The sequence below is a fragment of the Zosterops lateralis genome, assembly GCF_965231275.1.
Source record: "Zosterops lateralis genome assembly, chromosome: 18".
In the NCBI taxonomy this organism is placed as follows: domain Eukaryota; kingdom Metazoa; phylum Chordata; class Aves; order Passeriformes; family Zosteropidae; genus Zosterops; species Zosterops lateralis.
The window spans coordinates 8915404-8935951 of NC_139778.1; the positions used below are offsets into that span (position 1 = coordinate 8915404).

At 38.4% G+C, this 20548-nt stretch overlaps 1 protein-coding gene across 6 annotated transcripts in view; it reads left to right on the forward strand.

Moving 5' to 3' along the window:
• The window catches only part of HELZ (helicase with zinc finger), an 88385-nt gene that overhangs the window by 41388 nt on the left and 26449 nt on the right, over window positions 1–20548 (forward strand). For 5 of the 6 annotated variants that reach the window (XM_083874908.1, XM_083874907.1, XM_083874912.1 and 2 more), the window contains 7 exons: window positions 3063–3193; window positions 5509–5688; window positions 6379–6483; window positions 13077–13255; window positions 14803–14921; window positions 16341–16486; window positions 18930–19077. In XM_083874908.1, coding sequence (XP_083731034.1) covers window positions 3063–3193; window positions 5509–5688; window positions 6379–6483; window positions 13077–13255; window positions 14803–14921; window positions 16341–16486; window positions 18930–19077 — 1008 coding nt within the window. The remainder of the gene's footprint in view (window positions 1–3062; window positions 3194–5508; window positions 5689–6378; window positions 6484–13076; window positions 13256–14802; window positions 14922–16340; window positions 16487–18929; window positions 19078–20548) is intronic. The other variant, XM_083874909.1, reaches the window with a different exon arrangement.

The following is a 20548-nucleotide window of genomic DNA, read 5'->3' on the forward strand; positions in this document are numbered from 1 at the left end:
GGTTCTCAAACACTGATAAAACTGCTTTGATTTCTGTGGATTTTGAGTAAGTTGGGTAGTTTCTTTCCTTCTCCTCTTATAATTAGTCTCAGAAACTTGATGGTGCCTTGTTTACCCGCTGTTCTGGCTTAACTATAATAAATTCACAGTTGTGCTTTTCTCAGGTAATCCATTCATAAAGGTGGGGTGGAGAGAACTTTAAAGCACCGTGGCTGCTGCCACACTTGTTTTTGGAGTGGTTCCTCTGTTCCGGTCCCGCTCTGTGAACCTGGCAATGGATTAACTTCCTTTCCCACTGTTTTCTGATTGTGGAATGCAGATTAAAGCAGGTTACATACCTCTCCTTCCCAGATGGCCTCATTCGGTACTCCACATCAGCAAATAGGACTATTTGATTCTATCCATGCAGCGTTAAAAGGAAAACAAATCACAAGCTGTTAAGAAAGTGGTGAATGCAGGTAGATAATAGGAGGTATTTAATGCCAGGCACCTTGCTTGGACTCCCAGAAGGGGCTCTTAAAGTCTCACCCAGATGAGCATCACAGCTTTTCTGCATTTAAATCACCTTTGTTAGGTTGTGTGGTCTTTTGTCAGCCTTGGGTCTGTCTGGGAGAAGATGTTTTCCCTGGATAGATCAAACCATGCTTTGGGACCATTGCCATTTGAGTGGCAGCCTTTCCCAAACATCTGCAGGATGTGTTTGGGGGACAAATCAGCGCTGGGGAGGGATGGGTAGGATGGAGCCTGAGGAGGAACTCAAGGTACCCCTGGGGCAGGATGAGCTGTGCTGTCACTCCTGGGAAGTGCCATTGCACAGGTTGGGAAAAGAGTTCTTGAAATTTCATGTGTCCTATTTAAAAAAAAGTTTTCTTAGCAGTTGCAAGCACCTCTGTGAGCTCCGTGCTCAATGCTGTCAGATTTGTTGCTGCCCTTGTCTTCAGACTTATGGTTGTAAGTCTTGCTATAAAATGTGATAGTCAAGATGAATATTTAATGTCTCTATATCTGCCAGAGATGGAAAGTTAATGGCTACACTCTGCAGGGATACAAGCAAACATTGTTTATTTACAGCAAAGCTGGTGTTAGTTTTACATGCTACATAATGATAGGAACGCTGTAATACTGAAATAAGAGTAGGGAAAAGAAAATGCTAATTTACAAAGCCTTTGGAAGGGGATGATCTGCAAGTAATAAACATTACTGCTACACCAGAGTGATCCCTGTGGTGGGAAAGGGTTTTGTGGGCAGATAAAGGAGTGTCAGGTATAACTAGTAGTTAAATCTAGAAGGATAAATTATTCCTCTGTATGAGGAATTCTCCTCTACAGGGGAAGGTTCCTGAGAGAAGTTTATATGGCTTTGAAAGAGAAGTAATCACTTTTCCTTCCTTCTGTCCTTCCTTTTGAACTGTCAAGGATTTCTTAAGGTTTTTATATAAGTTGTCAAAAGAGATAATTGTAAAAATATATTCTAGTATTGCTTTGTGTTTGTTGAACTTTCTGGTTGGTAGCACTAATCACCATGAGATTAAAGTGTGATTAAGTAAATGTGGGCTAACATCAAATCAGGGAGTGCTAGAGGAGAAAAATGTTAGATCTGAGACCAGGTTGTTGCTCTGGGGATGGGGTTACATGTGGAATGACTGTCACCTCCATGGCTTTCTCTGGGATGACATGGGGGGCTGCACCTTCAGTTGGGACCAGATTCAGCTCATCTTTGCTCTTCTTCTGTTCTTCTCATCTCCTCATTGGTAGGACAGAACCAGCCTCTGTCAGGTGGTTGTGAAATCTCTTGGTACAGATGGGCATAGAAATTGTTAAATAATTGATATTTCCAGATAAATGACGGATGCTTTTCCAGACAGGTTGCAGTAATGTGGCTGCTGTTGGTAACAGGTTCACACTCATTGTAAATCTCAGAAACAGACTTATTTACTCCTATTGAGTCAAAAATGCCTATTAGATTTGTAGCACAGTAATTACATAAATATATAGTGACAGCAGTGCTTTAGAAATAAACCTAAAAATGTGTATTAGTCTTCTGAAGTTCTTCAGCAGCTTTTGGTGGTTTTATGCTGGTTTTTATTAGTGCAGTTCTGTATCAGATTTTGTCTAAAGGCTTCTGTTCTGTTGTGAACGTGGAGTTCTTTGGCATAATACTCTTGATCAGATTCATTTGTTTCTGGAGAGATTAATTATTGCAAATTTAAATACATGTAAATGATAATCTGAGTGAACTGTTTTTATAAATAATTTCCCCAGGAGCTGCTTTTATCCCTTGTTCAAATTTAGAATGTGCTTTTCTCTTTACCCCTTCAGTGTGTGTGGATGTGTCAACTACTTTCACTATCCATTGTTCCATTCTGAATTGAATCAGGAATGTTAAGTGCTCTGCGTGATGTTTCTGGCTTTATACCAGAATTTATTTTGGCAATACCTTTTATTTACTAGCATTGAAACACCTGTAATTAAGAGAACAAAACCAAGAATGTATTGGTAAGCAGCTAATTGTTAGAAATTAACTTTTGGGGAGTCCTACTAATTGAACAAAAATGACAAGTTATGCTATTCCAGAGTGTTTGAGTAGAAATAATATTTGGGGTTTATCTTTGCTGATTTATTGCTGATCTGGTAAAATTTCTGGTCTGACATTTTATTAAGGTTGTTCTTACAATAAGATATGAAAGCTTCTATTTGTAAAAACAGTGTTTGAGGACAACAATATTTTCCAGGAGTGTTTTTTGTATTTAAAAAAACAAATCCCAAGAACGCTTTGCCTTTAATTTTTTTTCTGAAAGTACAGTGGAATCTAATCTTAAAAGTCAAACAACAAAATTAAGTTAGAGAAAATGCTGCATTTATTTTTGATTCAAAACAACAACCCAAAAAAGCAAGTTAATTTTATCACAAATCTTTGGATTGAATGCTGTTTGCTGTTTTCTTCTGAGAGCCAGTGGTGTGCAGGGAGATAAAAATGTATCATGTACAGCAAAGTCTAATGAGCATTTTCTGACTAAATCCTTTTTGTTCACCTCTCTGTCAATTCACTGGTTTGTTGTGCAGGTTGAACTTCAGTTCCAGTTGAACCGTTTACCCCTCTGTGAAATGCATTATGCCTTGGACAGGATTAAGGACAACAGCATTTTGTTTCCAGATGTCAGCATGACTCCCACCATACCCTGGAGTCCCAACAGGTACACCAACACTTTAAAATCCAAGATTGGGTGGGAATGCAGCACTGAATTTCTCAGAGCAGATGGCTGAAATCTGTCCTGGCACAGGAAGCAAGCCATGTTAGGAAACTCCTCATTAGTGCTGAGGGGTTCAGAGGAGAGAGTGAAACTGTGCTAAATAAAACAAGAGGAATGATCCTCCCAGGGCCAGAACCCACTGAGTGGAGTTTCCCTGGGGCTGAGCCGGGGGTTTGGAGGCATCACAGTTCTACTATGGCTGCAGAAAACAAACCTGCTGCTGTTAATTTCTGTGCTGCTTGTCCCCCTCTGAGAACATTATACCTACAGCAATGTCAGTGCCACTTCCAGGAGTGCTGTGAAGTGTCCTGTTTGCAAGGGCTGATCCATTTGTACTTGTTGAGCTGCAGTGAGCCCAGATTTGGACATATCCCAGAGGTTGTGCTTATGGAAGGTGTGGCAGTGACTCTTAAAGGACCGGCCCTGTGCTTGCAAGCAGCCCAGAGATTCTTTCTATACGTGTCTCATAGTTTCCTTCATGAAATTATAAACCCTTGTGTTATATAAATACTTCTAGAGAAACTTAAAGCTGATGCAGTGAAAATAGTTTGTCTGGAAGAGGAAGCTTAGGGAGGAGAAATGTGAGGCTCAGGGAATCTGGTCAGTATTCTTGCTCTTGATAAAGGAGGCATTTCTGTGCTTGGAGAGCAGGGAAATGAGAGGAATGTGGAACTGATAGTCTGGACAGCCTCAGAGAAGTCATGTGGGGTCCTGAAGGTGAGAATTAGGAGTATGGTTGTGATGCAGGACAAATCAGGAGATAGCCCAGGGATTAAAAGGAGAATGATCTATCAGAAAGCTGGGGGAGAGATATTGTAAGACAAACACTACTGGAAAAGTTATGGTTTGTCTCTGGAGGTAAGAACAGATCCAGAACAAGGGTGGGATCAGTGTTCTGGTTGGGATGATCACTGTGTGCATCAGAGCTTTGACAGTACTGACAGGAAGAAGGGAATAGGCTCTGTTTGGAGTTACACTACAAAGCTGATGGAGGTCAGTGACAATCTGTTCACTGACTTAATTAGCTTTAGTGTGAATCTTACAAGGAAATAATGTTTAAGAATGGTTTGGAAGTAAGCAGTGATTTCAATGAAAAGGAGGCAAGTCAAGTAGGTTGGAACTTTTATCTTCTATGTTCATACCAGTTGCAGTTGATATGTAGGTGTAATGTTTTGTATTTTTTGTATACATAAATAAAATACACAATGATTATAGTTCAGTATAAGGCAGTTCCATCTGGTGGCTTAATTTGTCCTTCCTTAAGAATCAAACTAACTCCAAACTGTCTTTCCTGTTTTCCTTCTATTTCTGTTTTATGTCCCTGTTCCTTTCCTGTATTTCTTAGTTTCTTGCCAGCTTGTTGTTCATAGGCATCTTAAAAGTTAAAATTCAGTCAATTCCCTCTTGATCTTGCTCCCTGTTGCTCACTACTTCTGAACAGAAACTTTCCCAGGCTGTAAGAAGTGTGGTGCTTGTACCAAAGCAGATCACATTACTAAAGTATGGCCATATGTGCAGCAGTGACAGGTGTTTTTTACTATGCATGTCTACTTTTAAATCTGTCAGTGGGAATATTAAAAAACTCTGTCTAGAAATCTTTAACTTCTTATGCTCACTGGAATTTTCTGAAAGCATCTTCCTCCCGATGCTGGCATCACTGGCTGCTTACAACAAAAGTCCTTTTTTCAGACTGCTTCCCCATTAGAGAGAGGTATGTACCCTGATGATCTTAAAAAAAAAAAAGTGAAGAGAAGTTTGTAGTTAATTGGTAGCCAGTCGTTTTTAAATTTGATTTTAGATAACTTCTGCCAAGCCCTGGAGTTGTGTAACTATTTACTTTTGAAGTTGACAGCGCAAATGGTGCAGGGAAAAAACATAACTAATGGAAATACTATTTGCATGATAATAGTAGAAAAATCATTGTATGTTTACCTGCTTTTGTTATCAGGAAAGGTGCAGTATGTCCCTCTTCTAAAATATGTGCTCTGCAGGTTAACTGTTGTTAGGTGGGATGATGTAAATTGAGAATAAGTTGAGCTGATTTATTGCAAACAGCAAATTTTTATGATTAAAGCATGGGATTGTTTTGCTGGATTTGTTGATTTGTTTCATGTGCCTCAGTGACACAATCCATACAGCAGCTCTGTAAAGGCTCTTCAACTTCTTTAACACTTTTGAAATCATCCCTCATCTAATTTCAGCCTGACAGGGGATGGTGAGAGCTTCTGTTTCTAACCTCTGTGGCCTCCTTTTCACAGACAATGGGATGAGCAGTTGGACCCTCGGCTGAATGCGAAGCAGAAAGAGGCTGTTCTGGCTATCACCACCCCCCTCTCCATACAACTGCCTCCTGTTCTTATCATCGGTCCCTATGGGACAGGAAAAACCTTCACTCTGGCTCAGGCAGTCAAGCACATCCTCCAGCAGCAGGACACCAGGTGAGAGGGGACACTGAGCACAGAGCAGGACCCCACTAGCACATAGGATGGGAGTCAAAATTCAAGTCAAAGGTATAGAAACGCAGAATTTCCACCCAGAGGATGGGAGTTTTTGCTAAAATTCAAGTCAAAGGTAGAAATGCAGAATTTCCACCCATAGGATGTGAGTTTTTGTTAAAATTCGAGTAAAAGGTGTAGAAATACAGAATTTTCACCCAGAGGATGTGAGTTTTTTGCTAAATTCGAGTCAAAGGTAGAAATACAGATTTTCCACTCAGCTTAGAAACCAATAAACCCAAGCCATCCGTCATCGTTTGGAATGATAAAGTGATTTTATAATCTTGGCCTGTGTTTGCCAAGATTTAGAACAAAACTAATTAAAGTGGAGGTTATGTAGAGTGGCTGTGATTTGCTCAGCATTGGAAGTTTTGGAGCACAGTAGATAACAAAAGCTGGTCTTTAAAATCAAGTCTAGATTAATAATTACAAAATGATTATTGAAAAACTGTTTGATAACTGATAACTGCTTTGAGCTGAGGGCTGAATCATGGGAAGTGCAGCAGGTCAGTGAGCAGTTCCATGAAGAGGAATGTGCAGGAAGATGGCCACTGTTTCCTTTTTTTGTATTCTACTGCTTTGAATTGTTTTCTGTTTCTTCATTGCTTTTTTATTTGCATCCATTTATTCCAGCAGGATTCTCATTTGCACCCATTCTAATAGTGCTGCTGATCTCTACATAAAGGATTATTTACATCCATATGTAGAAGCAGGCAATCCCCAGGCAAGACCTCTCAGGTATTTTTTTAAGGCTTATTATGTATCTATAAAATACTAATCTTAAGAAAAGGTGTCTATAAAAAAAGGTTAAAGAACTTCTAAAACATAAAAGCATATTGGCATTACCAGCAGTGCTTTTAAAAACAGCCTAAAAGGAATGTGAAGTATTGTAATATACATTTTGGTTATATGTTAAATAAAAATAAAGACATCCTTTTTTAAGCTTTTATTATTCTGTTGATAAATGTGTCTTTCCTAATGAGCAAGCTTTTGATATGCTCCTCTAAGATCTACCATGATAAAATAAAATGGACTTTAATTGTATTTTAATTTCTGAATATTTTGACTCACAATTGCAAGGCTGATTTGGAAACTGGGGTTCCCCACCTGGCTTCTTGGAGAAACATTTTGGTGTCATAGGAGCTACTTACTCAGAGAATTGTGTGAAAGTAGTTTGGCCTCTTCTGATAAATCAGTGTGAAGTGATTGTTTGTGTGTTGAAAAGTACTTACCATTGGTGTACTGGGGAAACTGGTTTAGGAAACAAAAATGAAGTGGAATCTTAAGAGCAAGGAGGGTAAACTTGCATGGAAAAAGTTAAAGAGGATTTATTTATGGGCATAAATCTGGTCCTGGGAACATTTTGCCCAGTAATCACAATGTATACTTTACACTGCTAACTTGGTGAATGTATATATTTTAAATTATGGGCATAATTTTCTTAATGCCGGTGGGTGGATTTATAATATTACTAAGAGAATGACTCTGTGTTTACTTGCTAACTATTAAAAGCCATCCTGGACTTATATTTTATGCAATGTCAGTAAAGCCAATGAAGTTATGTGAAAGGGCTACATTTGCAACAGGTGTGAATTCTCTTGGGTCTGTTGGCTTTCTTTGTCGTGTCACATTTTACAGACACTGAGGGTCTGGCCAAGGGAAAGAAGGCAGTGTTATTTTTTAAATGATATCTTTTATCTGGTTGTGTTTTAACACAGATTGTCTTAAGGTGATTTGTAAAGCACTTTGGGATGAAAAACATGGAGTCTTCATTTTCTGAAGGGAGAAAATGTGTGTAATTGATCCTTTCGGGAGTATTGAAATGTGATTTAACAGTGCAAGGAGTTAAATATAGTTTTATTGTTGCCAGGTTTATGCTGCCTTGTTTTCAGCTGTGTAATCCAGTCCCAGAAACAGGAAAAACATAAAGAGTGCCATTTTTCTTATGGTTAAAATTTATGTGCATATTTGCCAGAGAATCACACAATGTAACTTAAGAGTCACTGAATATTTGAATTTAAGTTTAATTGTAGTGTTTTTTTATGAATCCTTCAGAAAGTGCTGCTGTAGATTGTCTGATGCTGTTCAAATAGTCAGGACAATTCTATAAAAATTGAAGTTTAAGAAAATAGAGGCACCTCTGGAGTTGTTTATTTATGTTAATGGATCCACAAGTATGTATGGTTCAAATAAAAAATCTGGCAGATAATTGTTGTTTGAGTACAAAGTGCATTAACCGGCACTGGCAGGAGTTAAAGGTCAGTTTTTCTGAATCCACACTGGAGTTGTCCGAGACTCCCAGTTCAAAATTATTTATGAATGTACCTCCCTTATTGACTGTTGTGAAGGTGAATTTTCAAATTAAAATCATTACTGTTAGATTAAACAGGGGAATCTGAGCCTCTTGCACTATTTTAAAGGAAACATCAAGTGGAGCAGAAGCAGTTAATTATTCAAGACAGATGTGCTGCTTGCAGAGTTCATTGTGTTTCTAAATAACTGAACACTTTGCTGTAGATTTTATCCCTTATTTACTCTACCAGTGATGAGTTGGCTTAGTGGGGAGCAACATAACATTTTATAATATTTATGTTGTTTTTAAGGAAGGAAAGCTAAATTATTTAACATTTTGTACTGAAAACCTTGTAGATATTTCTGTGGGTAAGATGTACATTAAATAAATTATCCTGTCAGTGATGTGTCATAAAAGTTTGAAAAGCAGAGTTTGTGGGGCTTTTTGTTTAAATATCATGTTATAAATTTGTATTTTCTCTTAATAAAATAACTCCCTATGCCCTTTGGAAAACACGAAGTCAGAGTGAACAGTGAGAATTTATGTTAAATCTAACTTCTGCACCTAAATGAAATACCAGTGAAGCCTGAAGGCCAAATTCTCATAGTCCTGATGCCCATAAACAAATTATTACCCAGAAAAAAAACTGTGCCCCTGGGTTTGATTAGATGAGTCAACTCTATTAGGGGCCCACTCCAAAACCTGCCTTTTACTGGAGAAACTTGACACTGAAACAATTTCATATACTTATTTAAATGAATGCAGAAATGTTTCTGAAGGAATATAACCCAAAACCCAAGCTGGGTGAAGAGAGCCTCGATTAAGTGCTTCTTTTTGATGGTGAGACACCTGATTTTTAGTGTGCAGGAGCAGCCAGGCACCTTTAGATGGTGAGTCAGAGCTGTAAGAGGGAGTAATTGGCTCCTAATTTGTATATTCTGCTACTCCGTGGATGTGCCTGTCTCCATCAGCTGCTAGAACCTTCTGGAGGTGGGTGCTGAGCTAGGAGAGCACTGGAGCAGGAAAATTCGGATTATCACCCTCTCCTAAAAACTCCCAGGAAGCAGAGAGCAGCAGTTCCTCTGTATGTTACTGGGCAGTGGTTGAGGTATTATTTTGATATTAATTTAGTATCATTTTACTTGCATAATTCAGGTTTAGTTGTTTCCATACACTGGTTTTATATGGAATACAAAGAGAAAAGGAAAGAGGTTGATACAACCTTTATCTGTATATTATTTTTATTTATTCCTAATCATGTTCTTGCTTAGGAATAAATAAAACTAATATCTTCAATTCAGAAGTGTCAAAAAAATAAGTTAGTTTTGCTAAAAACCAACTGGAACCCCTTCAGTTCATTTTTTTACTACTTTCATCCTAACATCCATGTGTAAGTCTTGCATATAGCCTGGAACCAGGTAGCTTTGGTATGTGGCTGCTAGCTAAGAATTATCCAGGTTATAAACAATTATCTATGGGGGCCAGAGTTGAATTAAAAAAGAAAGCAAACAGCAACCCAGACCAAAAACCCCCAGCAGGTTTAAAAGACTATTGCCCCTTCTTCCAAGTAAGTTCTTGTACTGAAAATGGAATTAATTCATCTTATCAAAGGTTAGTTTGGAAAATAAATTACTCTTCTGCTAATTAATTTTTTCTTGAAACTCTGGCTTCCATCTTATCTATCCTTAAAGGAAAAAGGGATTAAAAAAAAGAGAACTTTCAAGTTGTAGGACAGATTTTTTCACATGTTTTCTGCATCCCAAGGAACTTACTTGTTTGTGAGAATGAGCCTCTCTTTGGAGATCTAAAGAAATGGAAGAGGGAAATCAGGTGCTTTTAAAGTTTTCTTTAGGCTTCTTGGGACTAGTTAGATTTATTTTTTTTAATGGTCTTTTAACAGAGACATGAAATTAGCCTGCTAGATTCCTTTCCCTTTGAGTTTTGTGCTCTTTTTATTTGTGGGATTTCATGTGAGAAGTAACAGCACAAAAGCTGAGGGGGTGGGATGTATCCAAGACGGGTTTATTGAGCACAGCCTGAAGGGGAGAGTCCTGGCCTTTCTATTCTGAACCGAGAGGAGTCACGTTCAGAACAAGGAAAAGAAGTTTTGAAGAAATGGAGTTTAGTCCCCACTCACTCTTTTGTAAGGAGTCACCAGAAGAAGTCAATGTTGTAGGACAGGAGTGCAAATGAAACTTTTTAGCCTCCCTCAGAGGTTCTGACTCCAGACTCCCCCTTTATGAAATTTAAGAAGTCTATTTTAAGTGGCTAAAAGCAATCCCAGCCTGGAACTACTTGATTTGACTGGCACTTAGTTGAAGTAGTTGGGGAAAATTTCTTTTTTGACGTCATGGCAGGGAAGATGATGGAAGCACAGGTCAGCTGGCAGCTTGTTGCATTCTTTGGCTCCTTGGCTGGAGATGCACAGAAATTGAGGCTTCTGTTGTAAGTATCCAGATGCCACACTTAGAAATAAAGGTGAGCTGAATTTCCACAGGAAATGCAGATTCCTTGCATGAGAAGCAAGCATTAAATACAGTGGATGTGTTCAGTGCCTTAGTTTGCAGAAGATTGAAGCCCTATCTCTAATCTTCTGGGATTTCCATTTTGAGGCAATGCCCCATGTATGTGCCAGTCATTTCATTTGGGCAGACCTTACCCTGCAGGTTTTCATTTCTCTAGAATTAAAGCCTTGATATGAGGCATCTGATGAGAAAAAAATATCTCTTGTAAGTTCTGGCTGGGTTTGGGTTCTGTGGCTGCAGCTTTTGCCCACTTTGTACCCAAATAATAATAATAAAATGTGTTGTGGGTACTGATGAGTTTGATTAGTAACTATGTGACTCTGCTGGAGTTAAGGGACTCTGCTCATGCAGGTCTAAGCCTAAACATTTTAGAAGTTTAGTCTTTTGTTTAATCAGAAGTTAAGGGTATGTTGTTGCAGCGTGAAATGTTATGATTTGTGTTAAGCTGGTAAACCCCATTTTTGTAATTGGTTCTTGCAACTTTACGGAAAAAAACACATAATAACGAAATTATGGTGATTTTATTAGCCCGAGTTGCACCTGAGAAAGAAAGTCCTTGTTCAGTGAGGCTTAACTTCTCTCATGACATTTTCGAAGTAGTCACATCTGTCAGGTGTTTTTATGCCAGTGGTGAATAATAGCTCTGGGATACCTATTTGATCTCACATCAAAATAAAAGAAATTAATGGGTAAGCAGCAATGCAGTTTGAAATGCTGTCAGCCAATCTGTGAGTCACCTACAGTTGAATTTTTGTAATAAAAGACAGTGCATGGTATAATAATGTCTAATAACCATAATATTTTGCATTTCAATAGCACCTTTCATCCAAGAATCTCAAAGTGCTTTACAAACATAAACTCCCAATAAACTCAGTAATGCTCCCAGTACTCCTGTGAGGTGGTGGGGAAGTATTGCCTCAGTTAAGGTTGGGAAGGTGAAGCACACAAAAGCTGAGGATTAAGAAGCTGGGGTAGGTGGAGCAGGGGTTATCTTGCTCCCTGGTTGTAGGTGTTAGGCCATGATTTGGTGTAATAACAGTTAATCAAGTAAAATTCATCCATTTGAGAGCTGAGAAGAAATAAATATCTGGGGGTAACAGTAGAAGCCTCTTATTGTGAGGATGACTCAGGAGTGTGGGGGTTGTTCCTGCACTGAACCCAGTTTTACCTGAAGTTACCTTTGCTCTCCAAGTGTGGATTTGCCTTGGTTGTGTTGTCAAATAAAAAGTCATTCAGGTACTGAAGTGCCTTTGCATTTCATTTTGTCCAAAATGGGCATTGTATCTTCTCAAACCAGATTTATTCTAATCCTAGTACTCGTTTCTCTCGCATTACATGGTGCTCAGCTGTAATTTTCAGACGTGGGTGGACAAGTGATATCCAGAGTCCAGCCAGTGCAATCATGCTCTGCAATTAGGTGCATAATTACACTTTTCCAAATGCTTTATTCATGATTTGGGATTTGAACTATGGGTGCAGGAGAAATAAAATAATGAATAGATAAAGCCAACAGCATTAAATGCCATATTTAGAACTGAAATTAATTTAATTCATCTTAATTTGCTTTGGAAATAAATTTTAAAAACTTGAATTCCAAAATTTAATTTCTGTACTATAATTTCTTGTAGTTTAAAGGTTCTACTTCAGATTTATAGTTCTTGATAGAGATTATAGTGGTGAGGAACATTTGATGGAGGTGTCACAAGGCCCCTTTATCCAGCTCCTTGCTGGATATGTTCACCCCTGTGGAGTTATTGTATTCTGTGTTCTGGGGCACAGCCTTTGTGTCTTCTTTGTTTCTCTCTCATGTAGCCAAACCGGCTGTAACAGGGGATCCCTTCCTGAGAAAAAATCATCACTGATCCCATGGGATGGTGGTTAAAGTGACCTGCTGTGTCATGGAAGGGTGTCTGACATCCAGTCAATGTCCTTATATTCTACACTCCAGCCAAACCTCTGGCACTGTTTTCTCATTCTTTTATCCAGAGTGTCACAGTTATTGCCCTGTATGATAAAAAGATGAATCCACCCCAAGTCTGGTTTGTAGAATTCAGACAACACACGAGATGGGGGAAAGGAGCAATGGGATTTGAATATATTTCATGTATCAGCTGCACAGGCTGATATGTGCAGGCCACTGTCGGTTCCATACTCTGGGCTATAGATACATTTCACATCAGGAAAAATTTATTTTAAATGAGTTTATTGTGAGTTTAAAATTAAATAGGGATTGATGTGAGGATCACAGGACATAAGTATTTGAAGAATTTACAAATTTCTATATGTGAATTAAAACCTGCTAACTGTTCGTGTGTGTAAAACTGCACTGCAGTAATAGATGATGAATCCAAGACATTTTAGCACATGTAATTCTGCACAGTTGTGGCATTTTGCTTCTTGAAGGTGATGTTTATCTACCAGAAAACAGAATATTAGTATTTGAAATATTGGCAATATTAGGCTGTCGCTGTGTTCAAAGCTCATGGAAAATAAGCCCCTTTTTCTTTCCTTAGGGTATATTTCCGAAATCGCTGGGTAAAGACTGTTCACCCAGTTGTGCATCAGTACTGTTTGATTTCAAGCACACATTCCACCTTTCAGATGCCACAGAAAGAAGACATTCTTAAGCAACGAGTAGTAGTTGTTACTTTAAATACATCACAGTATCTATGTCAGCTGGATCTTGAACCAGGTAAGATAATTTCTAGACAAGAAGTGTCCATGCTTGGGAAATATCTTCCTCTTACCCAATTCTTGGAACTGTTACAAAATAAAATAAACAATGATAATATTAAAATGCTCTTTTGTTTTTTTATGAATAAATGGTTATTACAAATCTATAAACTGCTGGCGTTCTAATTAACCTTTTGCTTGTTTGTTTTTTTTCCCTTCTTAAAAAAAAATTAAATAAAGAAGCAGTACTATCTATGATTGGTGTTTCTGAGATCCAAGAGGGAAAATCCTGTTTGAGATTCTGACTTTGAATATTATACTCATTAAGGTCATTACTCAGTGGAGCATGTAAGCGTAAATAACAGAGAGCCTTTTTCCCTTGTTTTGTGAATTGTTTAGCTTTGCAAACAACTCCCACACATACAAGCCCTGTCTTTGTTAACATGATACATTTAGGGTTGTTTTCTAAACTGAAATATATTAGACTGATTTTTTGGGGCAGAGGCTGCTTAGGGTTTATTATTTTCCTGATCTCCAAATTGAATCCATCTGCTTTTTGGAGAACATGGAATTTCTTCACATAAGTTGTTAGTTTTTTATGGCTACATTTTTAAGCATTTGTTGCAACAGAGAAAACTAATATGGAATTTATGGTAAATATTTTTGAGTCTTTAGATAGAAATAGCTGCTTTGTTTGGCAGAGGACTGTGTACAGTCATGCCATAGCAGTGTGTGTGCAGCTGTACAAAATTTATATTTTCCAAAGAAAATTGCTACATTTTTAAGTATGTAATCTGAATTGGATGGTGCACTAAGTCCTCTAATGCTTTGTTTTAAACCTTAATATATCTCAGACATCAATGTATAAAACCACTTCTATACTCATCCTGAGTTTAGATTTCATAAAATATAAATCTACAGTGGCCAAGTTTTTTTTCAAGTGCATATCCTCCAGTGCATTGATTCCCACCAAACCTTTGGTCCAGTATTATCATAAGATTGAATTTAAATTTTCCTTCAACTTCTGTTCCTTTCCCCCCCTCCCCACCATTCCTTTAAGCCCATAACCAGCAAAGTGCTCAGGTATGTGTGCAATTTTAATGGGAAATTTAGTATATAAGATAGTTACTAGGACTCAAGTACATGAGGGGTCCTTGTCATTGTCACTGTCCAAAGCTCTTCAAGTCTCATGGTGGTGAAATGACTTACAGATTTGAGAAACCTCTTGAGGGATGGTCTGGCAAGAGAGATTTCCTCTTGGTGTAAGGAGGGCTCAGATAAAATACATGTTTAATTTCATGTGTATCACAAGAAAGAGGCAGACCTGAGGGCTCCTGATAAAGTCACTGGCAGCCAGGTGACCACTGTTTGTCATTTGATAGGTTTGAAAATGATTTGGTTTTCAGTAGCTGCTAGAAATTAATTTGTGTAATCCATATTTTTTTTAATTCTAGTTTTGGTTACTCTCAGAATACAGAATGTTAAGTTCCAGTTCTTGTTTTGTTATCAATATTCATTTTATCATATTTCAAGTTTCATTTATTTGCTGATATCTCTGTTTTACAGGTTTTTTTACACACATTCTGTTAGATGAAGCTGCTCAAGCTATGGAGTGTGAAACGATTATGCCTCTAGCATTAGCTAATAAAAACACAAGGATTGTCTTGGCTGGAGACCATATGCAGGTAAGAGCTATGCAAGTTTTGAGTATGAAGTTCATATGTATAATATTTGTATTTATCTAGTCAAGTTATTTATCTGCACCAAACCATGTAATAGATGGGGAAGCCAAGGAGAATTCCAGGGATGTTATTTGAGTAAGATATGAGGATATTTATTACAGTCAGGAGCTTATGACTGATATTCCCTGTTGGTTTTTACAAGAATTCAAGGATATGGAGAACTAGGATTGAGAGAACTTTAAATTTTTATTAGAAGCATCTAAACTGGTGAAGCTTTGAACAAGTGAGGAATGGGAAACTGGAACTAGCCAGTGCTTTTATGTTTCTGTAAAGTGCCTGGGAGCTGCTTGGTTTGGAGAGTTGGAAACACTGATTATGCCTGTCATTTTGCAGCCTGTAGGCATGAGAAAGCATGTTTGGAAGAGTCAGCTTTACTTGCTTTATTGATTTAGTCCAGATTTATTTGTTTTTATAGATTTGCCTTTAATTCTCTTTGCATCTCACAGTAGCAGTAGAGTGGATGTTTGCTCTGGTCCAGTAGCAAACTCAGAATGATGTTGCCACCTGTGATTTAATACTAGTGGATAATTTCAGTGATATTAGTAATGCCAGGAGTGGGGTAGTGCCTTTTAAATACTGCTCTCAAAATGCTTTTCAAGAGCTTGGAACTTTTACTTCAGGCTTGATCTCATCAGCCCAGCTGGGTGGATGAAGTCCTCCCTGGGCCTGTGAGTCTCAGGCTGCTCTATAGCTCAAGGTCTTACAGAAGATCCTCTATCAGGTGTCCAGTATTTAAAGTTCAAAAACTAGTATTTAGCTGAAGTGAGACTCAGAATCTGAATCATATGAATTCAGAATGACAAAATAGATTGGTTTTATTTCTACACTTGGAAATTGTATTTTAAAAATATAATTTTCATCATCTTTGGTTCTATTTTTCCTGCTGGAATAGATGCTGGTTTTATTGTTAAACAAGCCCAGTAGGAGTTTATTATAATAGTAAATAGGTCACTGGATTTTTGTTTTCTCAACAACATTTCTATTTAACTTTTTAAATGATACTAAAGTTTCTTTATTTTCTGATTTGAACTATTTGTGATAACTTAATTGTAAAAGTGGTTGTCAAAATAATGGTGTTGACATTCTAAACACAGTTCGGGATGTTAAACTTAGATAGAAGGGCTCTTTGCATAGTTATTGAATATTTTATTGTTACTTTAAACCGTGCTGGTCTTTGGTTACTTTTCTGGTAAGAAGGAGCATTTTTGTGGAATATCCATGGTCTGTGTCCTCCAACAATGAATGTCCAGTAAAAGGGAGGTTTCACTTTTGGTTTGATGCAAATACATATATGTTGGGAGCATGAAAATCCGAGTCCACCCATTTAGTTACATTTTCTTTGTGTGTGTGTGTCTATTACAGCTCAGTCCTTTTGTCTACAGTGAATTTGCCAGGGAGAGAAACCTTCATGTCTCCTTGCTCGACCGGCTGTACGAGCACTACCCTGCCGAATTCCCGTGCAGGATCCTGCTGTGTGAGAACTATCGCTCCCATGAAGCAATCATCAAGTAGGTGTGAACTTTTTCACTGTATCATGTGCTTCTCCTGACTGCTGCCAGTGAACAAAAGAGCCAAGCACAGCTGAAGCTGTGTTTCTGTCATGACATCTTACTTATTTCAAAGTTAGTTAGTTGAAATTTGCTCTCCTGGAGCTGCTGTCAGTCAGGGCTGTGGGACAGACCTCTCATTCAGGTGGGGATGCTTTGACTGCCTGCACACTAAACCAAAGAAGAGCCAACTTTCTCTTTTTAACCACCCAGCAGTCTGTTGTATAGTCTCTGTGCTGCTTTGAACCATCTCAGAATTTTAGATTTACTGGGGTGGATTATCTTGGAATGGTAAGCTGTGGGCAATGTAAGGAACATATGGATATGCAACTGTGAATGGAAAAAATAGGTCAAATTTTGAGCATGCTTTCTTTACTGTTGACATCTTTTATTACTTCTTTCAAGACACATTAATCAGTGGGTTTGCATTTTTATGCTATGATAAACTAATGGCTGCCAGTGTAATGAGCTCATCCATGAGCTGTGCTGGAAAGAATAAGTGCAATCATGGGGAAAAATGCTAAAGTTTAAATCCTGGCTCAAATATGTACTGAGGAATATTATGTTGGTATCCAGTCATACTAATTAGGTTATCACTGTGTTCAAAGCAAAAGCAGAAATATTTAAGTGCTCTGGGGAATCAAAAGTGAGAATGTAAAATATTTTTTCACATAGCTTGATCTGTCTTCACTTTATGGACTTTGTAATTATAGGCTGAGTGTTGCTAAATTTCTTACCGTTTTTTGAGTTTGAAATGAACATTTGCAAAGGAAGGGATCATTTTAGCATTTCTTTAGAGATCACTTCCATGTCATTTGCCTCAGAAAGATCATGAAAATTCACTTCAACAGCTGGAGTTCAGACAGGGAGTTCCAAGAAAGATCCACTGAGTTGAACACAGAGTTGAGGGGACAGAAACACCACTGGGGCTGGTTGGTTCTCTGGTGGAAGTCCAGTGTGCCCAATTCCACTGGGAAGTGTTGCTGTGTGAGGTAAAACCAGCTGAACACTCCCATGGTGGTCCCTTTAGGAGATGTCTCAAGTCTCCTTTTTTGTATAATGTGGAATTTCCCCTGACAAATGGGACCATGACACTTGGGACAGAAGTGTAGGAAGATGAAGGGCTCATAAATCATCTCTACCTCACTGAAGCAGAGATATAATGAGAAATTGAGGAAAGAATGAGCCATTCATTCCACCTGATTTTGGAGCTGTAATTGGAAAAAAACAGCCCATACGGAAAAGTTTTGTTGTTTAATGAGATGTCATTACTAAAAGCTAATTTGTAGAAGAGATGGTTAATTTTGCCCCCTGGCTGTTGTGGAGTGACTGCTGCAACCCAACCCAGAGAGGAGCCCAATATTTTTCAGGGTTGTCCCTGGGTGAGCCAGCTCAGGTCAGGGCTGGGCTGCAGTGTTTTGATGGTGATTTTGTAGCAGACAAGTTTCTGTGGCTTTTCCACAAGCACCTGTTTCCATCTTAAGCTGCAGTAGCTGGAATTCTGGGAGAACTCAATGGATCCACCAGCTGCAGTCTCCTGCTTTGGTTGTCTTCATGTCAGGCTGTACTCGTGTTGCTGCAGCCTCTGAGTGATAGCCAAAGAACATTAAAGTTGGAGGCTGAGCATTGCAAGTGAGATGATACCAAAATGCACTAATTACTGGAAGCCAGAGCATTAATTTAGCTCTACTGTGTAATAGCATACAGCATTTACAGCACTCTACAGTCTCTCCTTGCTGCTTTTTTGTCTCATTCCATTCAGTTTGCCTTTTTCCTTCCTGCTTTTCACCATGAAGTAGTTCTTGCCTCATCTCTTTTTCAGTCAGCCAGCTGCTGGAATGGCTGCTGCCAGCAGAGGAACTCTATTCTGGTTGTGTTTCTGGTCTCTAGCAACATAGATCAGCCCAGAGTAGAAGTCACAGAAGAAAAGCTTGGTTGACAGCTGAACGCTTGGCCTGCGTCGTGCTCAGTGCACACGAAATCTGTAGTAAATTCATCTTCCAAGTTCAATAACTCTTAACTGACATGAGCAAGCTCATTGTCCAGCCTGGGGAATAACCAGTGCCAGACAGCAAGTGTTCTTTTTGCCCAGTTTCCAGCCATCAGAACTTCTGAGTGAAACATCAGTGAGAATGTTCATAACTTTGTTGAGCTTTAGATGAGAAGAAAAAACAGCCTTTGTAGAAAAAGTGTTGGAGAAGCATATTTTTAGTGCCTTCTGCTGTGTCTGTAGTAGGGAAATATCAGTTCAGAGAAATCATTTGAAGATGCTGAATAGTAATCAGTGGTTCTGTTTTCCTTATGAAGTATTTTGTGGTTGCATATTTCATCAGGGAGATTTGCATATTTTATCAGTGAGCTCCTGTGTAGACTCCACATTTTACCCTGTTTTGCCTTGTTACAGTTACACATCCGAACTTTTCTATGAAGGCAAATTGATGGCAAGTGGAAAGCAGCCAGCACACAAAGATTTCTACCCTTTGACTTTCTTCACAGCACGTGGAGAAGATGTGCAAGAAAAAAACAGTACAGCTTTTTACAATAATGCAGAGGTAACTCTTCGTTGCTTTTACTGTTGATTGTTTTCTTAAAGCTCCGCTCCACCAAATTTGCTGATTTATGCTCAGCGTGGGTGGAAGACAGAAATTGCCCTCTACCAGGAAGAGGGGAGCATAGAATACACTAAACATGATGTAATGAAAATTGTAATTGTAGTAAACATTTCCACTAATTTACCTTCTTTTTTTCTTTTGCAAATTATAAGCCGCATCTCATTCTCCCAGGCTCATTCTTCAGGATGTCTTTCCTGATAATTTATGTGACATTCTGATAGATGTATCTTAGCAACTGAGAGTAACTGCAATTTGAAGTAAAACTTAGATTTCTTTGACTGTTGTAGAAATGTTCCCACTCAGATAAGAGTCCTCTGGAGTAACATTTCACATTTCCTTTCATATGTTTAGGATCAGTGTCTAACTGATAATGTGCAGATGAGATTCTTTTAGGTGAGAGCTTATTCTCCATGTGTTTGTTTCACATAGATTTATTGGTATTCTTCAAAAACTACTTTCATTCTCATTCCTTTCCTTGTGTTTAAAAGAACCAAACAACCCAAGCCCACAAAAGCAAACACATGCAGCAGCACCCACCTCCCACCTTCTGACTTGATAACGCTTTTCAGAGTGGAAGATGCCTTTTTCCAGTCACCTCCAGTTTAGGGGAGGGAGAGAAAATCAAAGAAATGGCAGTAATTTTCATAAGCTTTGGAGGAATTTCTGATTAGTGCTTGTTGTGAAGCACTGCAGAGCTGCCTGTTCCCCCCTGCTGATCCTGGTGGAGTTCATCTGCTGCACAATCTGAAACCTGTTTGTTGTTGTTGTGCTGCACTTGTTAAATATTCTTTGCTGCGTTAAAATATCTTCTTCAATAAGAAGCTCCAATGACTTCTGGACACCTGACTGCTTTCATTAATCTACTTGGATTGCTTTGCCATTTAAAAAAAAGTTGTAAAAGACCTAAAAATATCTTCAGTGGCCAAGTAACTGTCTGAAAACTGTGAGTCATTAATGGCCACAGGCAGAAATGAAGGACAACGGCTCCTTAAACACCAGCAGCAAAAACTGAAATTACATGATGAAGGAGATTTTTTCTGTTTGACCCTTACTGGATGTTTGCACTGGGGCGTCTTGTGGTTCATTGATGCCTATAATAAGAATTATTCTGGGAAATAAACTTTCCCTTGTTGGTCTTAATTAAAAAATTTCCCTATGTGGCATTAATTCTAAATACATATCCAGAAGCTACATACTTTCAGAGAATCTTGCCAATATACCTACAAAAGATCATTATTTTTGTGCTATGGTTTTTGTAGATATCAAAGTTTATTCTAATATCCTTTGTCAGTAGAGCTGGCTTTTAAATGCAAGAATTGATGTCACAAAAACATTCAGGACTTGCTTAAAAACAGTCCCATGCTTTCATTGTCCTCTGAAATTGCCAAAAATAAACTATTTCTGACTTTTT